This window comes from Osmia bicornis, chromosome 16, assembly GCF_907164935.1.
Source record: "Osmia bicornis bicornis chromosome 16, iOsmBic2.1, whole genome shotgun sequence".
Taxonomy (NCBI): Eukaryota; Metazoa; Arthropoda; class Insecta; order Hymenoptera; family Megachilidae; genus Osmia; species Osmia bicornis.
In genome coordinates this window covers 6,796,833-6,823,684 of record NC_060231.1, presented here as the reverse complement: position 1 = coordinate 6,823,684, position 26,852 = coordinate 6,796,833, and the positions used below count along the sequence as shown (strand labels likewise).

The 26,852-nt window shown below is 38.1% G+C and overlaps 6 protein-coding genes across 11 annotated transcripts in view; 2 read left to right on the top strand and 4 right to left on the bottom strand.

Moving 5' to 3' along the window:
* Nucleotides 1-56: 56 nt before the first annotated feature.
* On the bottom strand, nt 57-3,396 carry LOC114879953 (exocyst complex component 8). Its single transcript, XM_029195401.2, has 8 exons — nt 3,063-3,396; nt 2,615-2,976; nt 2,237-2,539; nt 2,019-2,163; nt 1,040-1,549; nt 828-958; nt 339-755; nt 57-263 (listed from the first exon to the last, which is right to left on the bottom strand). The coding sequence occupies exons 1-8, from the start codon at nt 3,115-3,117 to the stop codon at nt 57-59; spliced, it is 2,130 nt and encodes a 709-aa protein (XP_029051234.1). The 5' UTR covers nt 3,118-3,396.
* A 181-nt stretch (nt 3,397-3,577) lies between these two features.
* Nucleotides 3,578-11,629, top strand: LOC114879950 (protein ELYS). Of its 4 annotated transcripts, none has more exons than XM_029195394.2 (6): nt 3,578-3,903; nt 3,976-4,353; nt 4,417-4,714; nt 4,786-10,074; nt 10,152-10,227; nt 10,529-11,629. In XM_029195394.2, the coding sequence occupies exons 1-6, from the start codon at nt 3,874-3,876 to the stop codon at nt 10,710-10,712; spliced, it is 6,255 nt and encodes a 2,084-aa protein (XP_029051227.2). In that variant the 5' UTR covers nt 3,578-3,873; the 3' UTR covers nt 10,713-11,629. The 4 variants fall into 4 exon arrangements, with proteins under 4 accessions (XP_029051227.2, XP_029051226.2, XP_029051230.2 ...); XM_029195393.2 differs by having other exon boundaries at nt 10,526-11,629; XM_029195397.2 differs by having other exon boundaries at nt 10,152-10,223; nt 10,529-10,616.
* Nucleotides 11,556-14,116, bottom strand: LOC114879951 (coiled-coil domain-containing protein 50). 2 transcript variants are annotated; one of them, XM_029195398.2, is made up of 5 exons: nt 13,911-14,116; nt 13,753-13,815; nt 13,565-13,682; nt 13,325-13,505; nt 11,556-13,242 (listed from the first exon to the last, which is right to left on the bottom strand). In XM_029195398.2, exons 1-5 carry the CDS (start codon nt 13,966-13,968, stop codon nt 12,616-12,618), a joined length of 1,047 nt encoding a protein of 348 aa, XP_029051231.1. In that variant the 5' UTR covers nt 13,969-14,116; the 3' UTR covers nt 11,556-12,615. The 2 variants fall into 2 exon arrangements, with proteins under 2 accessions (XP_029051231.1, XP_029051232.1); XM_029195399.2 differs by having other exon boundaries at nt 13,325-13,490; nt 13,911-14,113.
* A 1,699-nt stretch (nt 14,117-15,815) lies between these two features.
* LOC114879958 (protein-S-isoprenylcysteine O-methyltransferase) lies at nt 15,816-18,028 on the top strand. The gene is made up of 3 exons (XM_029195426.2): nt 15,816-16,320; nt 16,396-16,875; nt 16,965-18,028. Exons 1-3 carry the CDS (start codon nt 16,123-16,125, stop codon nt 17,145-17,147), a joined length of 861 nt encoding a protein of 286 aa, XP_029051259.1. The 5' UTR covers nt 15,816-16,122; the 3' UTR covers nt 17,148-18,028.
* A 434-nt stretch (nt 18,029-18,462) lies between these two features.
* Nucleotides 18,463-21,467, bottom strand: LOC114879955 (basement membrane-specific heparan sulfate proteoglycan core protein-like). The gene is made up of 6 exons (XM_029195403.2): nt 21,424-21,467; nt 20,800-21,193; nt 20,364-20,730; nt 20,094-20,295; nt 19,681-20,031; nt 18,463-19,019 (listed from the first exon to the last, which is right to left on the bottom strand). The coding sequence occupies exons 1-6, from the start codon at nt 21,465-21,467 to the stop codon at nt 18,968-18,970; spliced, it is 1,410 nt and encodes a 469-aa protein (XP_029051236.1). The 3' UTR covers nt 18,463-18,967.
* LOC114879957 (basement membrane-specific heparan sulfate proteoglycan core protein) overlaps nt 21,377-26,852 on the bottom strand; it is a 97,068-nt gene continuing 91,592 nt past the window's right edge. For both annotated transcript variants that reach the window (XM_029195404.2, XM_029195413.2), the window contains 11 exons: nt 26,585-26,789; nt 26,227-26,512; nt 25,814-26,074; nt 25,465-25,734; nt 24,904-25,092; nt 24,160-24,429; nt 23,846-23,997; nt 23,453-23,760; nt 22,740-23,206; nt 22,490-22,655; nt 21,377-22,219 (listed from right to left, as the gene is read on the bottom strand). In XM_029195404.2, the coding sequence (XP_029051237.2) occupies nt 22,105-22,219; nt 22,490-22,655; nt 22,740-23,206; nt 23,453-23,760; nt 23,846-23,997; nt 24,160-24,429; nt 24,904-25,092; nt 25,465-25,734; nt 25,814-26,074; nt 26,227-26,512; nt 26,585-26,789 (2,689 nt within the window). In that variant the 3' untranslated portion in view covers nt 21,377-22,104. The remainder of the gene's footprint in view (nt 22,220-22,489; nt 22,656-22,739; nt 23,207-23,452; nt 23,761-23,845; nt 23,998-24,159; nt 24,430-24,903; nt 25,093-25,464; nt 25,735-25,813; nt 26,075-26,226; nt 26,513-26,584; nt 26,790-26,852) is intronic.

Below are 26,852 nucleotides of genomic sequence, written 5' to 3'. Positions count from 1 at the left end.
ATAACTTATAGGTATATACAATATAATACATCTGTCTCGTACGCATCTCAATACAGTTAAATATATTCTGTGGTGGAATACTTAGGTATCGATGTTCTGGGGGCAGATTTTGGTTTCGTCGGAGACAAGGAATCAAACACGATCTGTTCCTTCAGAGCCAGTAATTTTTTGAAAGTTTGATTCGTTGCTGATTTATACAGCTCGAGTCCTCGCATGATCACCACATCTCGAATATATGATGCGTTATCGTGTACTAGTTGCCTCTAAAGAAAACAGATATTTTTAACTACAACAATGACGATGGTAACAATGTAATTAATTAGCAAGAAATTCATTACCTCTTGTTTTAATTTCGGATTGGTGAGCGAGCCACATACATGTTGTACTTGAGCCCGCATTACCGATACTAAAACTCCGTCTATCATGGCCATCAATTCTGGTGTAGCCACACTAAGACAATCTTCCAATAGACTCACGTAGAGTTTTGAGAAAGTTAAAGTGTTATTGGTCAACCGTATCCAACAGTTGTTGGTCAGATAAGACGATGGAACGGTTACTCCAAGATCATCTAATTCTGATAATAATTTTTGAAGATTTTTGTTCGTTTCCAAATTTGTAGGTCGCCAAGTATCTTCAGCTACGTGTACCTTTACAATATCGACATATTTTTCTCCTGCATCATGTATAGCTTTAGCTAACGGTGATCTGAGTTGGCCGTCTAATTGATAACGAAAATCCATTCCAAGTTGCGTTAACTAAAATCGAGTTAATAATATTAAATGTTAGTTGAAAGAATTAATCTGATCTTGATTAATTAGAGGCCATACCTGATCGCAGTGGCTTCGAACAGCAGCTATACATTCTACCAGTGTACTTAAGGACACTTGTGGGGTAAAAATTTGTTTAGCTAAATGTGTTGTCAAGTGTTTCACTTCTTGACTGCACCAGACGACCAGACCTAAATGTGCATACAAAAGAAGAAGAATAAATAAATTATTTCCCTGCGTTAAATTACGTTTATATTGTTTTCAATTATTACCAGATGTACAATTTGTAGATTGAGGGAAAATTTTCAGGAATTCCTTCGCGATTTCCACGATATTGCTAAAGGCAATCGCGCTAAGCTGCTTCACGTAAGGCGAGATGGTCCCTTCTTTTTTCACCCGTTTTAAACGAGCTTTTAATACAGCACTGCACAGCCGTAAATACAGGTGACACGCTTGTGCGCTTCTGTTCAATTGTATCAGAAGTTTGACCACGCGACGCGCGCTTCTTAAACCTCCGCCTTGAAGCGACTTCGCTTCCACGCTCGACTCGAGTTCCTTCGTTAAAACATCCACCAACGATTTCCCCCGATCGTTCACCTTCGACTGAATCTCGAGCAAGAGCGGAGTTACTTGCGAGTCTTTTAAATAAGCTTTCGCCCTTTCCAAGAGGCTGTAAGCCTCCTCGAAGTGTCGTTGCGCTATGCAGGAGTCCAAGTCCTCCGCGACTTCCAGCATCCACTCAGGCGGAGGCTCGTGGTACTCCGCGTCCTCCTCGTCTATACCTAGAAAATAATAACTGAAAAATTTAATTTAATTTAATTCGACTTAATTTCGTTCAGTTTCCGGTTGCATTTAAGGAAATAAGGTACCCCCTAATTGAGCTGATCTTTTTACCATAGATAACCCTCGACCTGGTGATTCCAATGGTGGTCCCCTCTCCCCCACCCCAGGAGTCGAAAACTGAAATGATTCAAAAAGTGTTTTTCATCCGCCCCCAAACTAACCTAGCCTAACCTAACCTAAAATGATCCTACAAGTAATTCATAGGTTAGGTTAGTTTTTCTTTTTTTTGAAATGATGTACTCCCCGAGATCAGTGCAGAAAAACACTTTTTGGACCATTTCAGTTTTCGACCCCTGGGGCAGGGGAGGGGGGACCACCATTGTAAATGGTAAAAAAATCAGCCCAGTCAGGGGGTACCCCATTTTCTTAAATCCAACCCAGTTTCCTAATTACAATTGTTAGGCATACCCAGGGTGTTGGAGTCAAGGGACATTGATCTAGAGGGTACAGTTTTCTCCTCCTTCGAACGTTTATCATTATCTGCAGCGCCAGATGAATTATCCTCGGCTAATTTCATTTTCTTCGCTTGCTCGCATTTGTCCAACCAGTCTTTCTATAAAATAAACTGAATTACAAATCTCGTTCTCATCGATTGAATAAATGTTCTTGTACTATAATACGCTAACTTTGCTTGTCGCGGTTGCACACTGGAACACTCTGGTGTCAGAGAACGCTAAAAGTTTAAAAGCCAATTTGACCGTGCCGAGATCTCTGATGTTAACGATGGCTAAACTTTCGAGATTGTATACAGCTTGCATTTTATACTTTGGCGGTCCCCTTCTGTTACCGTTGGCTAACCAGGAGGCAATCATTAGAATGTCGTTGAATAAGTAGGCATGGACTCTCTTCAACGGTGTCCCTTCAAATGGATCTAATTCTAGTAACGAACCTTCGTGTAAGCATACACGACCTGGCGTTTCCGCTAAACTCTGTTGATTCAAATAAAAAATTATCTGTTACACTGTATTCTTAGTTAAGATAATAAAGGCATTTTGATAAGTTACCATTGCTCCTTCTACATTTTCAAGCAACTGTGTTAATTTTTGTCTCTGTTCTTCTTCTTTGCTGGTGGAATCATTTAGATTCTCCAATTGAGATTCAGAGGATTCTTCAAAAATGACGCCAGTTGTTCTGGCAGATCCTAATGTACTTAATAAAGAACGTTGCTCGCTTAATAACTGAGATAACTGGTACATCTCGCTTTCTAAATGCGAGATTTCTTTGGCAGTTTCTATAAATTGCATATAATTCTGATAAACATTCCGCTTTAATTGAGCGGATGTATTATTAGCAAGCTCCTGTATCTTGGATCTTTGCTGCCTTAATTCATCCGCTCCAACGCATTGCGCGCTAAGTTCTTTCACAACTGTAACAGATTAATCGGATTTGAAATTGTTGAATACATACATATATATAAACAAGTATCTTGTTTAAGGAAACGTTATTACTTACACTTCTCAGGATTGAAATCTTCCCCTGTGAAGACTTTTGCTAAACTATCAGCCATCGTAGGAAAGTATTTATTACTTCCTAAACAAGTATTCTGTATTTGTTACTTAAACTAGCAGAGTTATGTATCAGTTGTATGTCACGTTCAATTTCGTTTCATTTTTTTCAAATACTTCATAAATATCCTTTAGGTAATTAGCTATCATATAAATATTTAAATACATGTATTTGTGGTCACTTCAAACTCCACGTCAAGAGGAACGACGTTGACATTCCTCAGGGACCCCTACGAGATCATCATCGGCTTGCGATATCAATGTGTCACCACAGACGAGATGTAGAATAGACCTATCATTCAAATACTTTTTAGAAACCCTCTACCATTTTCGAAGAGCCCTCAACCGCCATCTTTAGCAAAGCCCACAACCATTTTCGTGTCGCGTCCTGTTTTATCGACCAAGACCGGCGTTATTGCGCATTTTATTTAAAACGCAGTTGGTAGAACGTGCAATTGGTAGTATTTCCTAACGTACTTCGCAGTTGTATAGTTACAGTTTTAAAATGAATGCACGAGTAGTGAAGCGAATCTAAAATAATACCACTTTTTTCGAGTGTTTCTAAATTACGTCGTTTTGCAGATACTCTATCAGATGATACTTTGAACATACGCGATCCAAGTTTCCGCAAACTGCTCGATAAAAAAAGGAAAGCAGAACATTGAAATTTGGCGGCATCATAACCTTATGGTGACCTCAGTGGAAAGTTTATAAATGACTTTTTCATATTCAGTCTATTTTAATACTGCATGTAAAATATGAGAGAATTAGAAGAAGTAAACTGCGAGGTAATTTACGATCTTTCTTATCTCTTAAACAATGTCACATTCGAATTTAATAACAGCATTACTTTCCCGCAGATTCGCAATGTCATAGAGATTCAACAGTTTATGACAAGCTATTTAAATAACATAGAAGGAGATGGCACTAGATCATTGAATGGTTCACAAATATGTAACGGTGTTGACGATGTTTATGGAGGTTTTTTAAACGATGCAGCATACGCTTGGCTCGGTTATGGTTGCCATTTAATAATACTGAATACAAAATCTGGTGAAAATTGTAGCTCCTGGACTTTCAGAGGGAGGATAACATGCGTTTGTCAATTCCCTGCTCACTCCGGAGAATTACCATTGCTTCTTGTTGGTTTGGACAATGAGGCGACTAGAACTAAAGACTCCATGGGCTTGCTATGTGTTTTTGATTGCACTACATCTCGTGTTTTGAGAGCTATAAGAGTATGTATCATTAAAATATTACTAATGAAGCAAAATATTCATGGTATTTATATATCCGTATAGATGCCTGCCGGTGTAGAACAAGTTTGCATCGTGTCTGGTGGAGCAGAGTGGGAAGAATTCAATGACAAAAGACCAGACAATATTCTCACACAGATGGACGGTATAGCTTGTGTAGTTTTACGCAATCTTCATCATCTGATGATCGATCTACAGAGATCCTCCTGGGAAATACCTGAATCATCCGTTTTAATGGATGAAGTTTCTCCAGCTGAGATAGAATTTATAACGACAAAGGATTCTTTTCATAGAAACCAGACGAATAAAAATAAACACATGACTTGTAATTTATTAAATCGTCGTAAGTAGAATTCATTGATCATTTGTGTTTATTTATTACAGTATACGGTGATTATATTTATGTATTTTTAGGCATAGAAACACATATAGGATTTAACAGAGAAGATTTCGAATCGAATGCTATTTTGGATGAAAAATTAACGACCAGTGTCATTAGTTCAACGAAAATCGGATGCTTGATATCAGGATGCTTGGGCAGAGTAATAATATGGCAAAACGATGGTTCTGTAGGATGGATCAGCTCGCCCGTTGACGAGACTATGGTAGTAACCCAGTTAGCCTTATTGGAACCGACCGACGACCCCAGACCTTTTTACTACTTGTGGGTCGTCTTTCAAGACGACACGTTCAAGGTGCCTCCCCTCTTAAGAATGTATGCCTTATTGTTCGAGCGAAAGTACGCCGACAAACGAACGAATTTTTACTTTAATCTGGAAGCCGAGCCTTGCCTTAAATTCGAATTTAAATTAGACACAGCGGACAGAGTTGTCAGTTTATCCACGATCGAGAGGGAAACTAATCTGGATCAAACAGAATCCGAGTTCCGACGAAGCGAGGAAAGTTTGCTATTGATCTCAACTACTAATAGAACATTGTTATTCGATTTGAATCAGTGGTACAAGGAACAGATGCCGCAAACGATCAACGAATGCAAAAATCCGAACAGTATATTAGCTTGTTACGTCACGAAACACAGACCCTGTAGCACCAACAGAGACAAGATAATAAGCAGCACTTACGTGCCTAGGTCTCTCCAAGAGTTTTCAAATAACAATCTAAGCCTGTCGGAAGAGATATTCTATCCGAACTCGTTGTCCCTCGAATGGATAGAATTGAGCCTTACGAAATTAACTTTTTGGTTGACCCGTGGTGTTCAGAATGAGTTGCTCCGTGAGATAGCTCTCACCGGACCCATCATACTCACTCAGCCTTCAGAAATATTTCACAAGTGTCTCTCGGTAGGTTTGATACCGTTCAACACAGAAGTTTCATTTTCCAGCGATCAGAACGTTCAAAGAGACATGATACTGTCGCTCTGCCTGGAGCAACGTTGGACGACCTTCTTAATAAAATGCGCCAAGGAATGGTCGGACGGTAGCGCGGCGTACATGTACCCAAATTTCCTGAAATGGGGCATACAACGTGCGTCCTCGATAAAACTGATCGCTGATCGCTTATGCGTTCCATTGTTCGATCAGTCCGGTAACAGCATAGCCGAGTCCGACGTGAAAACCTTAAGATTTTGTTACCAACAGTTGGAATGTCTGTCGAACGTGGTCGCGAAGTTGCCTTTCGAAACTAGCAGTCTGATGAAACAACGAAAAGCGCTTAAACGTGTATCCATGTATTTTCAAGTACTCCTCTGGTTCTACGACGTTGGTTTGTTGCCTGAGACTCAAACCCTGGAGGAAGGATCTCTACCGATTTCCCTCTCCTTGAAGATCCCTTATCCATTTGAGAAGCTGTACAATTTATACAGAGAAAAACGAGAGTCTATCAGGGATGATAATGAAACTGATGAAAATGTGAGAGTGTTTTTTATAGATGAATTAATAGCAAGGGAATGTCCTGCGTTGAACTTGCAATGGGAAAAAGAAGCAGGAGACACGAATACCAATGGCAATTATCCTCCCCCTTCGTTACAATCATTACTCAGAAGTTATCTCACTGATTGTGATCAGGGAGAGTCAGACGAGATTGAATGCAAGCATCAGATCATCATATACCTGCTGATGGACCTGGCCATGCTACTGCAGGGATCTTATCCTGGCGTTGATCAATTAATCAAGTACCCTTCTTCCTTCAAACTTAGCCCCAGTCTCATAAAACTCACTCAGGCATTCTGGTTACTAGATCACGAAGATTATCATGGTTTCCTGGACATGATGACTGGTCAGCTGGTACGCGACTCAGACGTCAAAGCCTGGCACCATAAACTTGTACTTAGAACACTGATCAGGAACAATCAGCACAAATTGGCACTGATGTATCTGCGCATAAAGAAACCTCCTCTGTCCTCCGTTCAGGAACAGAGTACACTGATAGGCCTGTCCGTGGAGCACGGTCTGATACAATCTGCTTTTCATCATAGACCCCAGTCTCATTACACGCAACTGTTGACGTGCTTCTTCCAAGCCTGTAAAACTTACAACAAGCTCAGCGACATTCTGCACTTGGCCCTGGACACGGAGGAGGAGGAAATGTTCGTCAAGTTTCTGGAAGACACCAAGTCCGAGGATACAAGGTTGTTGTACTACCTACAACGCTGTCGTTACATGGAAGCTAACAATGGAAGATCCTTCGATAGAAACCTGCACACTGATATGCTGAACGCTTACAACGCGACGTTGCCTGATGTGGTGAAAAGATTCTCCATGAACATGGGGAAAACGAGTTTGGATATAGGCCTAGAGCCGAGGTATCCTAAGCCGATGTCCCATACCAAAAATTCTCAGCAGATTACTAACATTTATGAGACTATGATTAGGAAGGCGAAGGAGACCTGTCCCATAGGGGAGAGGTCTTTCATTCCTTTCGTCACAGCTCCTTGCACGTCACTGAAGTTGAACGATGATCGTATTAATATAAACTGCGTGGTGTCTCCGAGAGTCGTGCAGAAGAGTAGAAAACGCAGTTTTGATAAAACGATGGAGGACGAGGAGGACAGTGGAATGAGAACACCTGACAGGACTAAACGTAGGAAGCTGCTGGACGAGGGTGAAGCGGCCTTGAACGCAGCGTTTAGCACCCCGTTGGTGAAACGAAAGGTATCTAGCAGCAGAGACACCCCGTCTGAAACTCCACATTCTATCTTGAAGATTCGACAGCTTATAAGAAATTCGACTTCACCTAACATTGGTAACTTGCAAGGGGATACGGTGGACGGTACAGAATCTGAAAGGAAACGAAAGATCAATAGACAGATTAGGTTCAGCATTTCTCAGTCAAAGAAAAATAACGCTCTTGATGAAACCAATGCAGAAGAGGATAGCAGTAAGGTGAATGCGTCTGAAGGAAGCGACGAGGTGTTCCTTAGTCCAACGATAAGTGAAAAGTCTCTTACTGAAAGTACAGTTCTGTCGGATAGTAGCTATACTTGTAAAAATGTATATACACCTCGTCCTAGACCCAGTCTTAGGAGAACTTACCTGCAAACGCCAACGGAGTCTATAAACGAGTCTAGGAAAAGAATATCTGCGAATTCTAATTTGAGTAATTCGTCTAATTTCGTGGAGAATTGTTCCAGACTCGCATCAGAGGCAACGCCGCGCCTGTCCAGAACTTGTACAGAATTATTCTCTTCCTCTATTCATTCCTCAGCGGTACTCTCCCCGAATAGTAGCTTTGAGATGGAAATTTCTTTGAAGAGATCCGTCGAGAACAATTCACAGTTGTTAAAATTTTCCAAACAGCAGAATAATTATAATTCCGTCAATTCAACTGTTTTAAGAAATACTTACAGATCCGAAGAGCAATATAAAGCTGAAGAAGATGCTGAGGTGCCATGCACAGAGAAGCGGTCTGAGAGTACAGAGAAATTGAATTTCCAATTTGGTGAGGATAATAGATCAAGGGAGGATGTGCAAAGTAAATGTAGAAATGGAGATCTTTCAAAGGCGAGAACTTTGGAAGCTGATAACGAGGAGAACGACCACGAGGAAGAATTCGAACACTTTTCTAACGCTACAGAAAATAAATCTGCTCTTTCAGGGAGCAAAGAACGCTGGTCGGTTGGTAGGAAATTACAAAATCAATCTAGACAGGAGAATGAGAATTTGAACAATGGTGAACACTTTGGTGACATCACTGAGGACGAATCTTCGAAGAGCGGCGATGAAGCTAAGGATAAAGAGAAAGATGGTTCACAGAAGGTACAGATGAAGGCAGATAATATGTACGACGCATCGAACATCACGGATGACGAATCTGATTCCAGTACAGAAATAATTGAATCGAAGAGGAACAGTATTGCACTTTCCAATAAGCAGGAAAATGTAGATAAACTTTCTGATAAGGAGAAATATACGCGAGACGATGAAACAATTGAAAAGTCCATATGTCTTGATAATAATAATTCCAGTTATAGAGAAACAGTGGAAAAAGCAGTTCACGATTCACAGAAATCAGTGAATTTGAAGGATGATGTTAATACTTCTAATTTAGATAACGAATCCTTAGACACCAGTCAGAATATTACACCTAGAGTAACCAGATCACGTAGAGCTTCTTCGATAGCTAAAGAGATAAATATATCACCATTAAATTCGCCTACCAAGGTGATTGGAAAGACACCTAGATCAAGACGAGCCAGTTCATTAATGAAGGAGGTATTAATTGCATCCATTGCCCCAGCGGATGAGGAAGTCAGACAGACAGCTTCTTCTGGGTCAGAGGAATCATCGCCGAAGAGAGGTAGAAGAAGAGCGACATCTGTAACGAAGGATGTTTCTGAGAAAGTGGAAGATGAAGAAGTTAAGGCACCAGTGGTAAGGAGAAGTACAAGGAGAGCTGCTTCTGTGCAAAAGGAACTGTCAGAATCAAACAAGCCATTAGCAAAGAACAGTAAGGTTTCCTTGTCCTCTGAGCCAATAATGGAAGATGAGAAAGAGAAGCTGCAGACAGAAACTAAAAAGACAAAAGCAAGACGAGGATCTGTGAGTGAAAGAAAACCAGGCACACCATCGAAGTCAACGAAAGAATCAAAATTAAATGAAGAGAAAGGAGAGGAAATGAATCTGAAGGCAACAAGGAAACATGGTAGTTCAGGGCCTAAGGAAGCGATGAGTGCAATAAGAACTAGAAGGTCTAGCAGCGTAGTTAAGGAAGATATTCCAGAGGATGTTGAATTATTAGAGAAAATAATGAAAGAACGACATGTGGTAGATGCAGCAGTGAATAGTCCTGCTGCAAATACACGTAGTCGAAGATTATCAATACAGTCCGTGCCAGAGGAGCTGGAGGAGGTCCTAAGCGTGCCATCAAAGGAGAGAGCAACCAAGTCCAAAGTTACAAAGCAGGCTGCGCAGACTTCCAGACAAAGAAGAGCTACAAGCGTTGAACCTTACCAAGCAGAGAGTAAAAGAATAACAAGAAGTACTCGTGGTAAGGATATTCTTAAGGAAGTTATAGTAGAAGAGGAGGTGTCACAAACTGACACTCCTGAAAATGCAGAAGCTTCTGGTGTTAAGAAAGTTCCTACAAAAAGAAAACGTGCTTCTTCGACTACTGTTACCACTCAAGAAGATAAAGAAACAGCGACCAGATCAAGGAGAGGACGAAAAACAAAAAATCAAGGAATTAACGACCAGTTTTTGTTTTCACAACCAGACAAGCCAGGTGATTCACCGTTGGATGAAAAAGGTGAATTATAATAATTTCTTGAGTGTTTTTAATTATATTAAGATAAATTGTTAATACAATTGTTTGACATTTTTCAGCCATCGGAGAAGTACCAAAATATGTATTCTCACCTCCTCATACCAGGTCAAAAGCCATCGCTCCTGATTATCGTAGGTGGTTACTTTTCAATTGAATTAATTTGCTTTATCAGCAACACTCAGCTTACTGCTTCTAGAAACTTTCTGCTCAACACTCTACGCAACACGTTCAACAAGAATTCAACGTTTACGTTTATTTTCTTTTAACGACAGTTAATTACATGCTAATTGTTCCATTAACAATCTTCACTGTATACACGTTTATTTCCTTTAGACGCATTCTGTTGGATACTAATTTAATTAGTATTAATTAGTATTAAAGTATTAGTATTAAATTAGATGCTAATTTAATTCTTTTAATCATTTTCATGCAGCAGAATGAAAAGCTTTATTCCAATATTGAACGAAGATGAAACAGAAGAAGAAGGGAAAGAAGAAGAACGACAGAGTCTACAGAAAAGCTCAAAGTATAAAAATACAGGCCAATACACTCGTGTAACTGCACATCGCTATAGAACGAAATTTGTACTACCCAAAAGATCAAAAAGTACATCAGATTAAACGTAATTTTTTGTATAAAATTTCTTTTTTTAACTCTTTTTTTTTTCTTCTGTTTAAACATGCTTTCAGTTTCACAATATCTCTATCAGATCTATGATAGATCCTGCACAGTGACATTTATTTCTGATGTATAGTAATAACATGTAAAAAAGAAATAGCTCGGCTTTTCGTATAATTTCGTTGCACAGCTAAAAATGAATTAGAAATTACGATGATATGGGACCATGTGGAATTAAACTTTTGTTATATCAGAAAAAGAAAGGTGCTAAGTTTATTAAAGCACAAGATCAATTTTTCTAAAATATGGTCATGGAAAGGAGCTTTTTCTTATGGATTTAATATATTCAGTATAATACCAGTTACAATAACTATATTTTATCAATAAGTAATCTCATATAATATTAATGCTTAAAATATATGCTAACGTGATCGTTTTCTGACAAGTATATTTTTTAAATTAACATGTTTTAATTGGGAAGATTATTTTGTATAATCTATAAATTTACATTATTCTCCACTTGTAGTTTGAATTTATGATTAACTGATATTCTTTTTAAGTTCCCAAACGTGTAGGCAGCTGTACAGAACAGAAATTTTGTTGATCTCTATTTTGGAAATATTCAAACAGGTTTCAAAAACAATGTATTATATCAAACGAACGACTAGTACCATATTAACTGTAAATCATAAGGTCCGTTACTTTTATACAGGAATTTGCCAAATATAATATTTGTTATATTAATCAATTTCTTTCTTTTTTTTTTTTTACAATAAGTTCATGAGATGAATTACTGTTGTACGATGTGTTAACTTGTATGCGGTTTTCAATGAAAACATGTATTATAACTTTGTAAATAATTTATTAATATACCCATGTATAGCTGTATTCATACAATAAATGTAAAAAAGAATTAATACATATGGTCATTACAGAATAAATTTCCAATCACCATAAATAATAACTTGTTAAGCTTAAATACTGAAACAGTATTAAATAATACTACAAATGTATACATTTACATTTTCAATAGATTATATATATCTTGATTATTGAACTTAAGATTAAGACAGTTAAAGCATCATAAAAATTATCGATACACCTACACAATTCTTTGTCTTTGAACCGTAACAAGACTGTTGAAAAAATCATTTAAATTATTATGTATTTAATATTTCTAATTAGCACGCATTTATAGTTTAGCATATTTTTTCATTGGATTTTATCTTTTTGCTAATACTTGATCTGGTACAAGTTTGTTATAAATGGTATCTTTGGCAGTAAGTTATTCGTTTGTTCTGCGCCTTAATTTAAAGAGAAAACGTACTTGCTTTAAAAAATCAAGCAAAAATTCATAGAAATATATTAAATCTATAATAAATTTCGTTTAAAGATTCATTTGATGTTCAGTCCAAATGATCAATCTTTGTACACGATTATTTAAATATATTTTATCATAATCCTGATTGTCTATTCCGTTAATTATTTCCCTATCTTTTCTCGCAAGCATCTTTCCATTAGCATTATACAACATCAACAGCAATATCATTTTTTAGGTCAAACATTAATATAAATTGTAGAAGGCAGTTCTAAGATGCAGGACGGTGCAATTTGATTATTCAAAGTGTCTGTAAGTTTGTCATGGAATCTTTTGATTTTCTTTTACACCGTACCCATTTTGAAAGGCACATTTATGTAACGCTGAAAAATATTGCTTTAGCTGAGATATGCTTCAGGTATAAATCTTAAACAGAACTTTCTTAACGTATAAACCTTAGTTTCACTGATACAAATACGATCCCTAAATAACTTACGGTAAGTAACTTATGTACTCTTTTCATGGCAACGAAAATATCCGTCAGTGAAAAATACTTATTATTAATAGAGGGACTTAATGCTAGCTTTTTACTGCTGTTTGCAACTATCTTTCACACGGCGCTTGTGTTTCTCTTCGTGAGTTTGGGACGGGGATTGAATTTGATTTCGTCGTTGTCCTTGTATAGGCATGTAACATGGAGCATCATCGTTCATAAGCTCCGGTGGTGGTGTAGGTAACGCATGGGTTGGGCTCACAGTGCTGCTCGAACTACTCGAAGTATTTCGATGTAAGTTTCCATTGTACGTAGGGTCGATGATAGCAGCAACGTTAGGTACTTCCCTCATATTTTCCACAGACTCGTCCAACGTTTGTATTTCCTCAGGATCTGAATAATGGGGATAATTTTGCGTATGCTGCACTCTGCTCTTGCTTTGTACATTCTTTAAATCAAGCTTATCCGGTCTCTGAGGCTTCTCCGAGGGATTCTGATCATCGAGTTCCTGAAGCTGTTGGCGTTCCAACTTTCTCTGTTTCGCTCTCTGTCTTGCTTTCCTCGCTTTCATACGTTCCTTTTCCTGAAGCATGCGGGCCAATTCAGCATCCTGTGCTTCCATCGCAATTTTTTGATCCAGTAACAGCTGCTCGTTGACTGGTCCATCGTGAGTATCTACAGCTTTCTCTTCCTCTTCCTGCTGCAATTTTCTTGCCAACTCCTTTAATCAAGGAACAAATTAAATCAATGAATGTTGTACTTGTAAAATTATCACAGATGCTTTTGTTCATTCTGAGAAATACCTCGTCCTTTTCTTCTTGGATATGGCGATTAATTTCAAGCTGAGCAGCCTCGTCGTCCAATCTCAATTGCAACCTCATTTGTTCCTGCAATTCCCGTTCCTTTTTCCTCTCCTCTCGTTCCAGAGACAGCGCTATTTGTCTTGCAACAAGAGCATCTCTTTCTTCTCTACAAAATGAAACGCTTTGATGAAACTTATAACGGAATGTAAGTGCAATACAATAGAGGGCTTATATACTAACTGCTGTTGAACGTAGGATTGATATCTGAGTGTTTCTAATTCTTGCTCGACTCGTGCTCTCGGTAAGTCCTCCCTTACTTGCGCATTGCGAACCTTATTACCCGTGTAATGCTCTTTGACTGTGAATCAGCATGTTAAAGTCTAGAGTTTGAATAAAATTGATTTATAGAAATACTTGAAAATTCTTACTTTCTTCGTCTTGAAGACGATACGCAAGTGCTCCATCCTCGTGCACTAGCCATTCCCGACACACTATAGAAAAATAACAAATACCATTAGACATGTCAGCCGAATGAGTAATTCTAATTAAGAATGACAGCAGGTCTTTAAAAGAACGACTTTTATACCTTCGTTTACTCGTCCCGCCTTCGGTAATGTATCCGAGCTTAGCACGGATTTCGCCATTTCGTAGTAAATCTTCGTTGTCTTTGGCAGAAAAGCGTTTCCTTTGCCCAACTTTCTTGTTTACAACCACCTTACGGAAATTGTAGTACGCTGCTTTCTCTCCATCTTGAATTGCTGTGAACAGTGACTGCAGACTCAACAAGACTAGAACAAGACCGACTGACGCGCTGCAGCGTGAAGCGACTGACTTGTAAGACGAATTTTTGAAAGTAGTGTATTGTAGACAAAATATTTATAATTTCTCATTAATAAAATAAGCTTTTAATGACCAATTCACTGTTATTTTACTCTCCTTCATGAGCCTCAGTTCACCCATCCCAGTTATTTATTATTTTTCTGTCTTTGTGGGCCTCACTCCTTATATTCCTTATATCCCAGCATTCCTTACATCTCTGCATCCTTTACATCTCTGCATCCTTTACATCTCTCCATTCCTTACAACCCTGCATCCTGTACAACCCTGTATCCTATGCACCTCCGTATCCTGTACATCTCTGCATCCCTTACATCTCCGCAGCTCCAACATACCTGATTTTTTATATCTCTGCATCCCTTACATTCCTGTATTCCTTACATCTTCCGGCATCTTTGCATCCCTTACATCTCAGCAATTCAAACGGATTCAAACATCCCTGCATTACGCCCTCTGGCGGTAAAAAAAGGAACTAAAGTTTGTCGAAATTTTGGCCCTCTAGCGGCAAAAATGCAAACTAAAATTTCGATGTCGAATCAGCGCCCTCTGGATTTGGAAAAAGGAACTAAATCACGCTCAATTTTTGGCCCTCTGGCGGCAAAAATGTGAACTAAAATTTCGATGTTGAATCAGCGCCCCCTGGATTTGGAAAAAGGAACTAAATCATGCTCAATTTTTGGCCCTCTGGCGGCAAAAATGTGAACTAAAATTTCGATGTCGAATCAGCGCCCTCTGGATTTGGAAAAAGGAACTAAATTTTGCTCAATTTTTGGCCCTCTAGTGGCAAAAATGTGAACTAAAATTTCGATGTCGAATCAGCGCCCTCTGGATTTGGAAAAAGGAACTAAATCATGCTCAATTTTTGGCCCTCTGGCGGCAAAAATGTGAACTAAAATTTCGATGTCGAATCAGCGCCCTCTGGATTTGGAAAAAGGAACTAAATCATGCTCAATTTTTGGCCCTCTGGCGGCAAAAATGTGAACTAAAATTTCAATGTCGAATCAGCGCCCTCTGGCGGCGAAAAATGGAACTAACTTACCTTTACTTACCTTTACTCGAAGCCGTCTTTATAATATATTTATTATAAGGGATACAGGGATGTACGGAATGTAGGGATGAAAGGGATGTAGGGATGAAAGGGATGTAGGGATGAAAGGGATATAGGGATGAACAGAAAGTAGGAATGAAAAGAGTGTAGGGATGATAAGAATGTAGGGCTGAAGAGAATGTAGGGATGAAGAGAATGTAGGGATGAAGAGAATGTAGGAATGAAAAGAATGTAGGGCTGAAGAGAATGTAAGGATAAAAAGAATGTAGGGATGAAAAGAATGCAGAGATCTAAGGGATGCAGAAATGTTAGGAATACTGAGATGTAAGGGTTGCTGGGATGTAAGGAATGCAGTGATATAAGGGTGCAGAGATACAGTGGAATCAGAGATATAAAGGGTGCGGACGGAAGTATGAAAATTAACACGTTCGTCCTCCTAAGGAGTTTATTCGATAAGCTAAGAAGATAATTACAGCAAATTAAATGAACGCAGAAAATAAAATAACGGTAGAGAGAGCCACTGATGCACCGGGGTCCCTGATACCCCAGATTCCGTAATGTCAGTATACAAAGAATGTCAGCCGTGTTTCGGGGTCTCTAACACCCCAATTAGACTTTAACATATGTTACTGCCGTAATTTAAAAACTCAATCATTAGCAAAACATGAAATACAAGTTGTTTTATTATTTACTGTCATTTTCCCGATGCAAAATATAGTGAGAATTCTGAAATCTCGCTAACAAAAAATAATAGGAGAATTCGCGTAGAATTATGATTTATTACATATATTTACATGTTAAGAACAAGTAAGGAGTGAGGTTAGGAAACGTAAGGTTAGAAAATAGTGAGATCAGTTTAATAGCGATGATAAATTCCTTCCACAAGAGAGAAACTTAAGCAAGTTTTAATAAAATGTTGTCTTACGATGGAAAACTAAGTTTATTTTGTTTCACTGCGGCTGCGGTAATCGCAGTCCTACCTGAAATACTTTTGAGGTTAGAGTTCGATATTCCTGATGCATATTTCAGTAATATCTGGCTTACCCACCTTTTTCAATACGGGGTTTTAAACTTACTCTTGATTCTTGCCTTTCGAGGCTTTTCTTATCAGGTAATTTATGTTACATCATATATATTTTTTAAGGTTATGAATATGATGATCAACACCTATACATACTTATTACAGGTTGCCGTAAGAGCGGCTTTTCTAGGATATGTTTTTGGTACTGGAATCATAGTATCGTTTGTTGCACCACCGTCATGGCAAATGTTCGGTGTATACATTACTGTATTGGCCACATTTCATTACACAGAATTCCTGAGCATAGCTTGGATAAATCCATCGACCCTATCTATTGATAGCTTTATCTTAAACGACAGTGTAGCTTATGGAGTAGCAGCATGCTCTGGTTGGATCGAGTTTATTACCGAAAGACATTATTTTCCAACAATGAAGGAATCTTCATTTATATCCTACCTCGGATTGATATTATGCATCGGTGGAGAAATTTTAAGGAAGTCAGCAATGTTCACTGCGAAACATAATTTTAATCATATTGTACAAAGTGAGAAGATGGAGAACCATGAATTGGTTACCTGTGGAGTATACAGACTTTGTAGGCATCCTAGTTATGTAGGCTGGTTTTATTGGTCTATTGGAACACAGGTAATTTCATTTAGGAATAACATTTTAAATAAAGGATACAAGAGAGGAACATTAGAAATTGAAACAATTTTTGTATCTTTATTTTTCAGTTGATACTTCAGAATCCATTTTGCCTTTTGGCATATGCAGTAGCATCTTGGAAGTTTTTCCACGATCGCATTTTATTCGAAGAAATTACTTTGCTTAATTTCTTTGGAGAGGAGTATATCGAATATCAGAAAAGAGTGGGTACAGGACTACCGTTCATATCTGGTTACAAAGTCAATTTATAGCAGCCGGTGTCCGTGTGAACGATAACTTTCAAATAATGTTTTATTCAATTTTTCTATCAATGTTTGATAGATAATAATTTCTCAGGTGTAACATTACGGACTTATTTATACCAGCTTTTTTTTGTATATTATTTCTTACAAAGATATACTTTTTCTGTTAATCATGAAATGATAATTAAACAGTGTTCTTAACAAAATTATATTTATTGTCTCATTTCACTTTGAAGAATTATTCATGTAACAATAGACTACACTTTCATGTTACGTTAGATACTTTCAATTGACGATTATACATTTCTTTTTGTTCTTTTATATTTATGTTTATATACACATATAAGCTTACATTAAAGCTTATAGATAAAACATTCAGAAAGCATTTGTTCGATGTTGGATAATAAGAAGGTGCTAGGTCGAAGCAATGTACTTACAATTGTATATAGTAAATTTCTGTACACAGTCATTTACAATGTATTGATAAAGTTTTGATATATGTTTTAAAAAATTCTATGCGGGTATTAACATGTTGCCACGGCATGGTTCCGTGACCGAGTTTATCTTCTATGAAATTAAAGAATATATATTGAAGTTAAAAGATAAAAACTCACGGATATACATGTTATCGGGCTACGAAAAGAAATGAATGAACGGTCTAGCTGTTATTATTGTGCATTGAATTCGAGTCTTTCTTGTTCATTGATTCGTCAATTCATTTGCCCTATAAAAGTGTTCACAATAATTGCATTTGTAATTGACAGTGAATCATTTAACAAATAAACGCATGAATATAAAGTACATTTTTATGAATGAATTTGTAACATAAACGCTACCCTGTAATGTCAATCTAATGAACAATAAAATGATCTGTAAAAGTTCCATCTAAATATTGTATATGTTCATCTATCCATTATTATTTCATCCTTACTGCCAAACTATCAGTATTACTATGCCCTTTCTTAAGAAATAGCGTTTACAGATAATGTAAGAAAATGCCAATACCGCGAGACTAATTATAAATATTTACATATGTTCTTTTGTCACAGTGTATGTATATATTGGATACAAATTTTATTATTAACTAGCAACACATTTTACTAGCACCGACCTTAATTATGCAAATATCTCATAAGTAACTTTCATCAGTATCACATAAATGGAGTTCAAAGTGTTTTGATCAGAAATAGAACCGTCGTTGAACTTATTGTAACGTGCCTGTAATATTTAATAAATATTGGGCCTTTGTTCAATTACCAATATAATCATAACAATTAACAAGTTCTATTCGTTCAATATCTTCTATATAAATAGGCCCCATTTCTTTTTATCATCAAAGCAATTATGACTAGATTAAGCTACTAAAGTATTTTTATTCAGTTTGAAGATTAGAAAAATTACGAGTCTAACAAATGAAACAATGGCAGTGAGAACTTATATATGATTTGATATAACAGTATTGTATCCCTCTGCAGTCGCCTCAGTGTTTGATGGCAGTTAACATGAAAAGAAGAAATTGAACCAAACGATTGATAAAGAATACACGTCCCAGAAAATGATTGTTCTATATAAATGAAATCAGTATTGTTTTCTTTTTTTTATACACTGTAAAAACGAAGTCGTATAAAATGTAGTTGACTCGGTTATAAAACGTTAATATCAATGGTGTTTGTATCATGTTGTTGGGAATACATTTTGTATATCTACAAATATAAAACTGCTTACATATGTATTTAACGCGGTACTTTCACATCGTGGGCAATAATTACCATTCGAGTTAGCATTTTCAGAAGAACTCCACACCGTTTATGATTAGCTAGGGAAACTTATTAATAAAACGTTCCAAGATCTCCACGCGTTGGAAGTTTCTCATCCAAATTTCTATAAAATGGAAGAGTAAAATTAATCATTAAAATTTCAAAATCTTCGTTCGTTCTATAATTAAAAAATTAAGTGATGTAAGTTTGAAGAAAGATAAAAAAAACTTTGTACAGTATTTGAAAATAATTTTCAAAGAAAACCGTAAACAATTTACCTTGCTCCCAACGTCAACAAAGCATTAAATACTTTACAAATTTAATAATTACATCAGTTATTGATAAGTTCCTAGGAATACGTATTTCTTCATTTTGTTCGTAGGTACATTTAAGCCATGAAGAAAAACGCAGTCAGCGGACGCTACGCGACAATAAACACTTAACTTAATATACATTTGATCGCGTTTACAATGTCTATGCATAATACTGTAAAAAGTACACTCTGTTCTCGAATATCCATAGCAAAGGCGAGCAGATTTTGGAGTAGGATTAATAATGAATAATGCTTGATGTTATAAGCAGCCAGATTGACCGCTGGCTTTGGATGGATGATATTGACAGGAGGCGGTGGTACAAATGCATCAAAAATGTCTGTGTCTGCATTCGTGAATACCAAGGAAGAAGGAATCCATCTTGCTCTGAGCAGCATGAAAAATGACCACCTCATCTTAATACATTCAATGTTCTAACAACTGTTTTAATAATGTTTCTTTTTTATTATTTACCTGGTGCACGGAGAAACATTCTTTCCCCTGATGGCTTTTTCCCCAATGTCAATTGCTCCAGAATCTTGTACCTCCATGGTGTATATACAACCAGAGAATCCCTCTTGATATTTCCCATAAGTCATGGCATAATCAGGCACTCCACCCAGATAAACGCTGCCCCTGGTATTCAAATCCTGCTGCGTTCCATAGCTGGAACCGCTCTCCATGTGTTCACCATTTAATTCGATACTACCATCGCTACCCTGTCGCTTAAGGATTATTCTATGTCTCTCTCCATCGTCTACCTTTTGAGCTGTGACACGAATCACCACTGGACCAGTGCCCAAGTTGTACTGATACTCTACATAACTGAAAGCAAGTTAATATTAAGAAATGTTCCTGGAACATTTGATTAAAGTAAGGATAGTTACCCATCCACCACTGCAAGAGACATATAATGATCAGGATTCAGATCGTTCGGTGTCTGTCCATGCCACATGATCAATCCCTGAGTCTTATTCGTTGAAATCTCAAAGCCTAAGACTTCACGCTCCTCTTCATGTGTCATCACAGACCTATCCAATTCCAACCAACCGTCTCCTCTAAATGTAACATCATAGGTTATTTCTGCCACTGAAAAACGAGCCAAATCCATTAGAAATATATTTCAATCTTTTCTCCAGACGCTTTGATATAATTACATTTTTCACAGTTCTGTCCATTGTAACCCAGTCGACAATCGCACTTGTACGATCCATGAAGATCCGTGCACGTTCCACCGTTTCTGCAGGGTAAAAGCAGCTCGCATTGTTTCAGAATATTCTCACAATTTCTACCCACATAGCCGTATTCGCAGGTGCAGGAGTAGTCGTAGAAGTCAGTGCTCTGGCACGCTCCATGAATGCATGGATTTGAGGCACATGGGTCATAGGGTGTAGTGGTGGATGGTGGAATAGTGACAATAGGGGTCAACTTAGTTTGATTAGGATGTAACACGTTGCAGTCATCTATGTTTGCTGAGTCTATCGCTGACTTCAATATGTCCACGTTCAAAGAAGACACTCCCAACTAAAAATTTAATGCAATGTTTATTATTATAGAAATTCATTTAGCTGTAGGCTTCTTATAAGAACTTACATCACTGATGCAACCACGAAAGGCATGATTCACGCTAACATTTCTATTCACTATGATTCTTCTGCGATCAACTCCTCCAATGTACAGGGGTGTATTAAGTATCATTGTGCGAGAGGGTCCTGGGGATTTACCTGTTACAGTAGGTTCTCCGTTTACTGTTAAATTGCCTTCTTTATAGTCTCTGGTTATTGACACGTGTGTCCAGACCCCAGGTTGAAGGATGTGATTTGATTTGATGATTGCTACACCAGAACCAATGTCATACCGAAATTCAATGCGTCTGTTTTTGACAGTAAGTGCCACAAAGTCTCCTAGTCCCTCGTCGCTTTGGGAACAGTATATCAGTATCCCATCTCTGTCGTCCAAAGGGTTGAAGTTCAATGCCACTCTCAACCTGCAATAAAATAGGACATGTTAAAATAATGTAAGATTTATAGAAATGACTTGCTGTTAGGTGGCAGAAATGTTACTACAAGTAGAAGAATGTGAGGAGAAAAATAAAATGTTCTGTTTCATAACTTACCATTCTGATGATTATAAACTATGAAAAGATGGTAAATGTTTGATGTAAAACCAATTCTTGTTAAATCAATTTTATTTGCATCTCAAGACATATATTTATACTTATAGCATTGCTCGAAGCCCGTCGAATACATATAAATGGTCATTCTGGTCCTAAAAATACACCTCCTCGGCACATACACACACAGGTTCTTAGAAAATAAGTACAAACATTTTACACGTGCCGTTGCGCGTGTGTGTACGTGTACGGTGTGTTGATACAATAATTAAAATGACTAACACAATGCGTTAAATGTATTATTCAAGAAAAGCTGTACAAAGAAACCCTTTGCAATCTTGGAAGCATTCAAGTGAAAATGTTACAAAAAAGAGCTCTGCGAGCAGAAGTCCTTCCTCGAACACCATGGAGTCCGGAAAGGAATTTTTCATATTATTATTTCATTTTTTGACTGCAAAGGGTTGTGATATAATAGCTATTGATAATCTAATATTACAGCACCATGAGGTTCATTCCAAGGAACTACTCACTCTACAGGCTCTGCGATGGCCTATGCATCCAACGTAATCTATTACACGTATGAGGCAGAAATGAAAACATCTAATAGTAAATAAAATTCTTATAAAAAAAAAATAATATATATATATAACATATATGTTGACTGACAACTATAAATAGCAGTTACACAAAAAATTGATTTGTTCCTACGACTATTACACATCGATCGAACAATACATAAATGACTTGTTTCTATTTATGTGCATAGAAATTTGGTGGTGAAGGGACTAATGTTTTGTGTGGTGCATCTTATTATGGTCATGAGGCCTCGACCGTGCCTTTCTAACTTGTGCGTTGCGTGCTCGTAATCTATTGTGTGTATAGCTTGGATTCATTCTCGTCCTGAAAATAATTTCTCCAATTAAAATTAACAATTTTCCATTGAACATTGGTTAGTTCCCTAAGCACTTAGATTTGAGAATCCCCTGAATTATCAAGTATTATTCGACACATTGTGTTAACAAGAAAATTATATAAAACTCAACAATTTTCTACTAACAAAGAGAAAAGGATGAAAAATATATGTGTACATTGTAAATAAAATAAAAAAAGTGAACTACATCTACAACATCTAGGAAGCATGCAGATTATTTTTCATCTATAGATACTTACCGCCTAAGAGCTTTGGGCGTTTCATGCGCGATGAAAGACTTGTCGTCGTGAAAAGCTGGCTCGTAAATCGTCAGTGAATGTTCGCATCGAGATCCAGTTTTTCCATGGGGGCAATAACATTCGAAACCCGTTTCTTTATCTACACACGTACCTTCTCCGCAAGCACCTGCATCAAATCAACTTCATCAATGTAGTCTTTCAACAAGATAATGAGCCTTTAATTATACAAAAAATAAATAATCATTTTTACCTGGATAACACGATTGGCCAACGTAGTCACAGTGTTTTCCACTGTAACCAGCGCGGCACAAACACGTGTATCCATTCTTGGTAGCAGCCTCCTGGCATACACCAGCATTGTTGCATGGATTTTCAGCGCAGGTCTCGCAATTTGTAATTCCAACGCTGTTCGTTTGATCATCGATCAGGTCGATCTCCTTCTCTCCTATCACCAGTCTACTGATGCATCCAACGAAACCGCTAGTGATCTCTGCGTATTTGTTGACAGTATTATCACTGGGAACGCCGCCGACGAACAATAGCGCTTTCAGATCCAAGCCTTGCTTTCTGCCAGCTGCAACACCCTTGTAAGGACCTTCGCCGTCGACTAACATAGTTCCTTCTTTGCGATTACGTTGGAGTTTGATCGTGTGCCATTCGCTTAACGTGACGGACTTCTCTGAGCGGATGATAGTCGGTCCAGAGCCAAGATCAAAGCTGAAATGAAGATATTAATTTAACCCTTTGAGGTAGAGGACTTTTTCAGGTGTACTATTCCCAAATAGGAAAATATACCCAGTGGCGGTATTATTTTTTACCGCCTTTGCGGCGACAAAGGCCGCTTTTATAGCGACATTCGACCGCAAAGGGTTAATATTCATTTCTGAAAAGCTGAAAACCTTTGGTTCTACATTTGAAAGTTAATTGCTTGATTTGGAAGGCAAGTGATCGTTTAACACTGACCTGAACACTGGGTACCCTCCGACCAAGGACAACAAGATGAAGTCACCATTTCCACGATTCGACTCGTCGTTGTACAAAATGATACCGTCATAGCTCTCAGGCTTAAACGATATTTCGATGTTGAATTTTAAGTAGGAATCAGGCAGAGGTGGTAAGGCAATGAAACTCTCAGGAGCTTGGCTGAAGTATGGGACCACACCAGTTACAACAAGTACTGTGGGTATTTCAATGTTCTCGAGATTATTGGTCGCAGTGCAAACGTACGTTCCTGCATCCTCTGCTTTCACATTGATTAATTTCAATTTATTCTGTTGAATAAAACCCGAAAAATTTAGTATATTCATAAAATGGAAATTTCTTTAATCATCTTGATATTATTTTTCATTATTGCACCTCAAAAATTTGTGCATCGCGTGGGAGGAGTCCTCCAAGTTTACTCCAGTGGAATTTCAGCGGTGGATTCAAGTTGGGTTTACAATCCATTTCCAGGCTGGATCCATAAGGTGCATACTTGGTCTCGATAGCTGGTGCATCATTATTTCCATCTAAAAATAAACAACATTCAATATCCTCTTCGTTCCTCTACTTAGGACCTATTAAATACTCACAATAAGTCAGAATTTTTGTAAGCATGAGTGAAAAAGAATTTTCTCAGTTTAAATAGTTCATTCTGGTATACAGGAAGAAAATTTTAGTCTGAACATTACCATGGACGACAAGGTTGAAATCGTGGTCAAAAACTCCTTCAGGGGTGTCCGCGATGCACCTGTAAACTCCACTGTCACTAACAGCGACGTTGGTTAATCTAAGAACGTTTCCATATTCCTGGGCATTTTCTGGTAAACTAGGATGATTCGGTCTGATCCAATGGTAACGAGGGTTGTGCGTTCCAGAGCAGGCGCAACGAATGTTCACGGTGTCTCCGATGTTCACTGGGTTCTGGGAGGCTTCCACGCTAACCGCAGGCGTGACGGTGGCTAAAATGAGAAAAGTTGAGTCAGTTGACGGTATTAAGATACGTATCGCAGGCGCATAAACGTGGACCCTTCTCCATTACATTACTTCCTATGACATTGACTTCCAAGGTACACCTCTCAACTCCTGTATCTGAACGATGCAGAAGTTTTAGGATAAATGAGAACGAATGACAGCAGATGATTGTATACCATTTGGAGTACAAGGGAGTAGACTATGCTACAGAGCAACGTACACACGTGGGAGACGTCCTGGAACTATGAGATCAAATAGCTTGAAATTAAACTACGATGGAAGGACATTTACAATACCTGTGTTTATAAATTATCTGGCGGGACAATCACTTTTTTTTAGTATTTGGTACTAAGATGTTTGAGGCAAGAGAACATTGATGAATTAAGAAATGGTAGGTGATAAGCGTTAATCTTTTTAGATAGACGTCACATCAGGTACACATAATTTATCTGAAAACAAACCACGTCGTTGTTGAAGATAGTGACGGTTTTGCGGGGTGTTGTAGTAGTTGTCACCGATATCGTTGTAGTAGCGAATATAGACGTTGCAAAGGTAATCCAACAGAAAGCATCCTTGAACGTTGCATATGCACTTGCTTTCGCTGCACTGGGTTCGGTTCGCTCGCGAGCATTCCGTGTGCAAATTAACTACTAAATAATAACGCGACCACTGTATAAATAAACTATGTCTCGTCTGAGTATCGGTGAATGGCTGAACGAGATGTGATGATTACTATTCGCACGAGTGTGTCATATTACTTTAATCATCTACTTTATACGGATTAATAGAATAAAAGAAATCAATTGAAAATGCGGTAAATAATTGAAGAAAAAAGACAATTATATTTCCTTTACTTCTTCTTCTCCTATCATCTAATGCTATAAAAATTGATAAAACTTTCATCTGAAAGGATGCAACGTGTGGGAAGAAGTTTCAGAGAAATTAGTTTATCAAACTGTGCGAGGTGAATTAAGACAATGACAGGCATTCGCTTTTATAAAGATAACATGCATTGAACTTACGTGAGACATTCAAGTTTATATAATCGCTAGAGACTCCATGTACAGTTTGAATCTGACAAATGTATCTTCCACTGTCCTCTGGTCTGGCTCGAGGCAGTTCCAAATAATCCTCTTCTATCCTGGCAGTCGAAGGCAATGGTTGACCATCTCTGCTCCAATGTATGGTTGCTCTTACGTTAACTGTGCACCGTAGACGTACAGGCTGACCAGCATAAGTCACCACATCTCTTTGCGCTGCATGAACAACACTACTTTCATCGAAAGGATGTTCTATAAAAAATAAAAAGTATTAATGGTGTTTAAGGTATGCTCCATGAGATATATGACAACTTTCAAATTGTGTTCATACCATTCACCAGAACCTCAGCCACAGCTTCAGCAGTTCCTGCATCGTTTGTAGCTGTACAGACATACTTCCCAGCATCGGAATAAGTAATTCCATGGAACTGTAAGACTCCACGGTCCTGGGTGACCGAAGAAGGAAGGTTACGTCCTATGGCAGCCCATTGGATGGTCATCGGTTCGTCCCCTGTTGTGCTGCAATCTATGGAAGGATTTTCACCGGCACGGACCGTCTGGCGGGGTGGATTCAACACTATTCTAGGTGGTGCTGAAAATGTTATAAGCCAATATAAAATCAATATCTAATTCAATATCGACCCCTGGGAGTCCATAAGAGAATTAGCAAATTTTTAGGGGTCAATGATCTAACTTATAGATCAGCCCTTTTCTAAATATATAGTCAAATATGGATCATCTTACAGAGTACTTCAAGATGAGACTTGGCCCTGAACAGAACATTGCGAGCCTGATCCATGCCCAGACAAACGTATTCTCCAGCAGCGCTTTTGTCAGCGACTGGAATGTTCAGTATTCCATTGTGAACCGTGCTACCTTCTGGCAGAGGTCTATGGTCGGTTCTCTTCCAGTCTAGATAGATATGGTTTCCATCGGACGAGCGAACGTAACAACGCATCTCCACTTTGCCACCGCTGGGAATCTTGAAGTAATCCTTTGGTACCGTGATCTTCTGGTCGTCTGGATTTTCCTGCCACAAAAATATCGAACGTTATTTTACAAGAAACCATTGCGATCTCACATAGCTGTGTCGTGAACGCACAGATTTATCGGGACCAGGATACTCCTCCTCCGGAGGATAAACCTCGTTGTCTTCCACGCGTATGTAAACGCGTTCTTCAACCATTCCTGCGGCATTGTTAGCGTGACAAGTGTACGAGCCTTCGTCATCGGGGGAGGCAGAGTTTATTTCATATACAGCCTCCAAAGGTGTCGCAGCTTCTGATAGGAAATAGATCTGAGTCCTACTGCAAGAGACAAACGCATTTCTTATCCAACTGCTAAATTTTTCATCGTCGTCTTTGGGAAAG

What these genes read in the sequence shown, in the direction of transcription:
- LOC114879953 (XM_029195401.2), bottom strand. Translation starts at nt 3,117, where the DNA reads ATGGCTGATAGTTTAGCAAAAGTCTTCACAGGGGAAGATTTCAATCCT. An exon ending in AGATTTCAATCCTGAGAAGT is followed by an intron (nt 2,977 to 3,062) that starts GTAAGTAATAAC and finishes AATCTGTTACAG; the next exon opens with TTGTGAAAGAACTTAGCGCG. An exon ending in CCTTGACTCCAACACCCTGG is followed by an intron (nt 1,550 to 2,018) that starts GTATGCCTAACA and finishes ATTATTTTCTAG; the next exon opens with GTATAGACGAGGAGGACGCG.
- LOC114879950 (XM_029195393.2), top strand. Translation starts at nt 3,874, where the DNA reads ATGAGAGAATTAGAAGAAGTAAACTGCGAG. An exon ending in TAGAAGAAGTAAACTGCGAG is followed by an intron (nt 3,904 to 3,975) that starts GTAATTTACGAT and finishes ACTTTCCCGCAG; the next exon opens with ATTCGCAATGTCATAGAGAT. An exon ending in GTGTTTTGAGAGCTATAAGA is followed by an intron (nt 4,354 to 4,416) that starts GTATGTATCATT and finishes ATATCCGTATAG; the next exon opens with ATGCCTGCCGGTGTAGAACA.
- LOC114879951 (XM_029195398.2), bottom strand. Translation starts at nt 13,968, where the DNA reads ATGGCGAAATCCGTGCTAAGCTCGGATACATTACCGAAGGCGGGACGA. An exon ending in GGCGGGACGAGTAAACGAAG is followed by an intron (nt 13,816 to 13,910) that starts GTATAAAAGTCG and finishes ATTTTTCTATAG; the next exon opens with TGTGTCGGGAATGGCTAGTG. An exon ending in CAATCCTACGTTCAACAGCA is followed by an intron (nt 13,506 to 13,564) that starts GTTAGTATATAA and finishes GTTTCATCAAAG; the next exon opens with CGTTTCATTTTGTAGAGAAG.
- LOC114879958 (XM_029195426.2), top strand. Translation starts at nt 16,123, where the DNA reads ATGTTGTCTTACGATGGAAAACTAAGTTTATTTTGTTTCACTGCGGCT. An exon ending in TTCGAGGCTTTTCTTATCAG is followed by an intron (nt 16,321 to 16,395) that starts GTAATTTATGTT and finishes TACTTATTACAG; the next exon opens with GTTGCCGTAAGAGCGGCTTT. An exon ending in ATTGGTCTATTGGAACACAG is followed by an intron (nt 16,876 to 16,964) that starts GTAATTTCATTT and finishes TTTATTTTTCAG; the next exon opens with TTGATACTTCAGAATCCATT.
- LOC114879955 (XM_029195403.2), bottom strand. Translation starts at nt 21,467, where the DNA reads ATGACCATTTATATGTATTCGACGGGCTTCGAGCAATGCTATAA. An exon ending in TGGACAGAACTGTGAAAAAT is followed by an intron (nt 20,296 to 20,363) that starts GTAATTATATCA and finishes CTCGTTTTTCAG; the next exon opens with TGGCAGAAATAACCTATGAT. An exon ending in TCTCTTGCAGTGGTGGATGG is followed by an intron (nt 20,032 to 20,093) that starts GTAACTATCCTT and finishes ACTTGCTTTCAG; the next exon opens with TTATGTAGAGTATCAGTACA.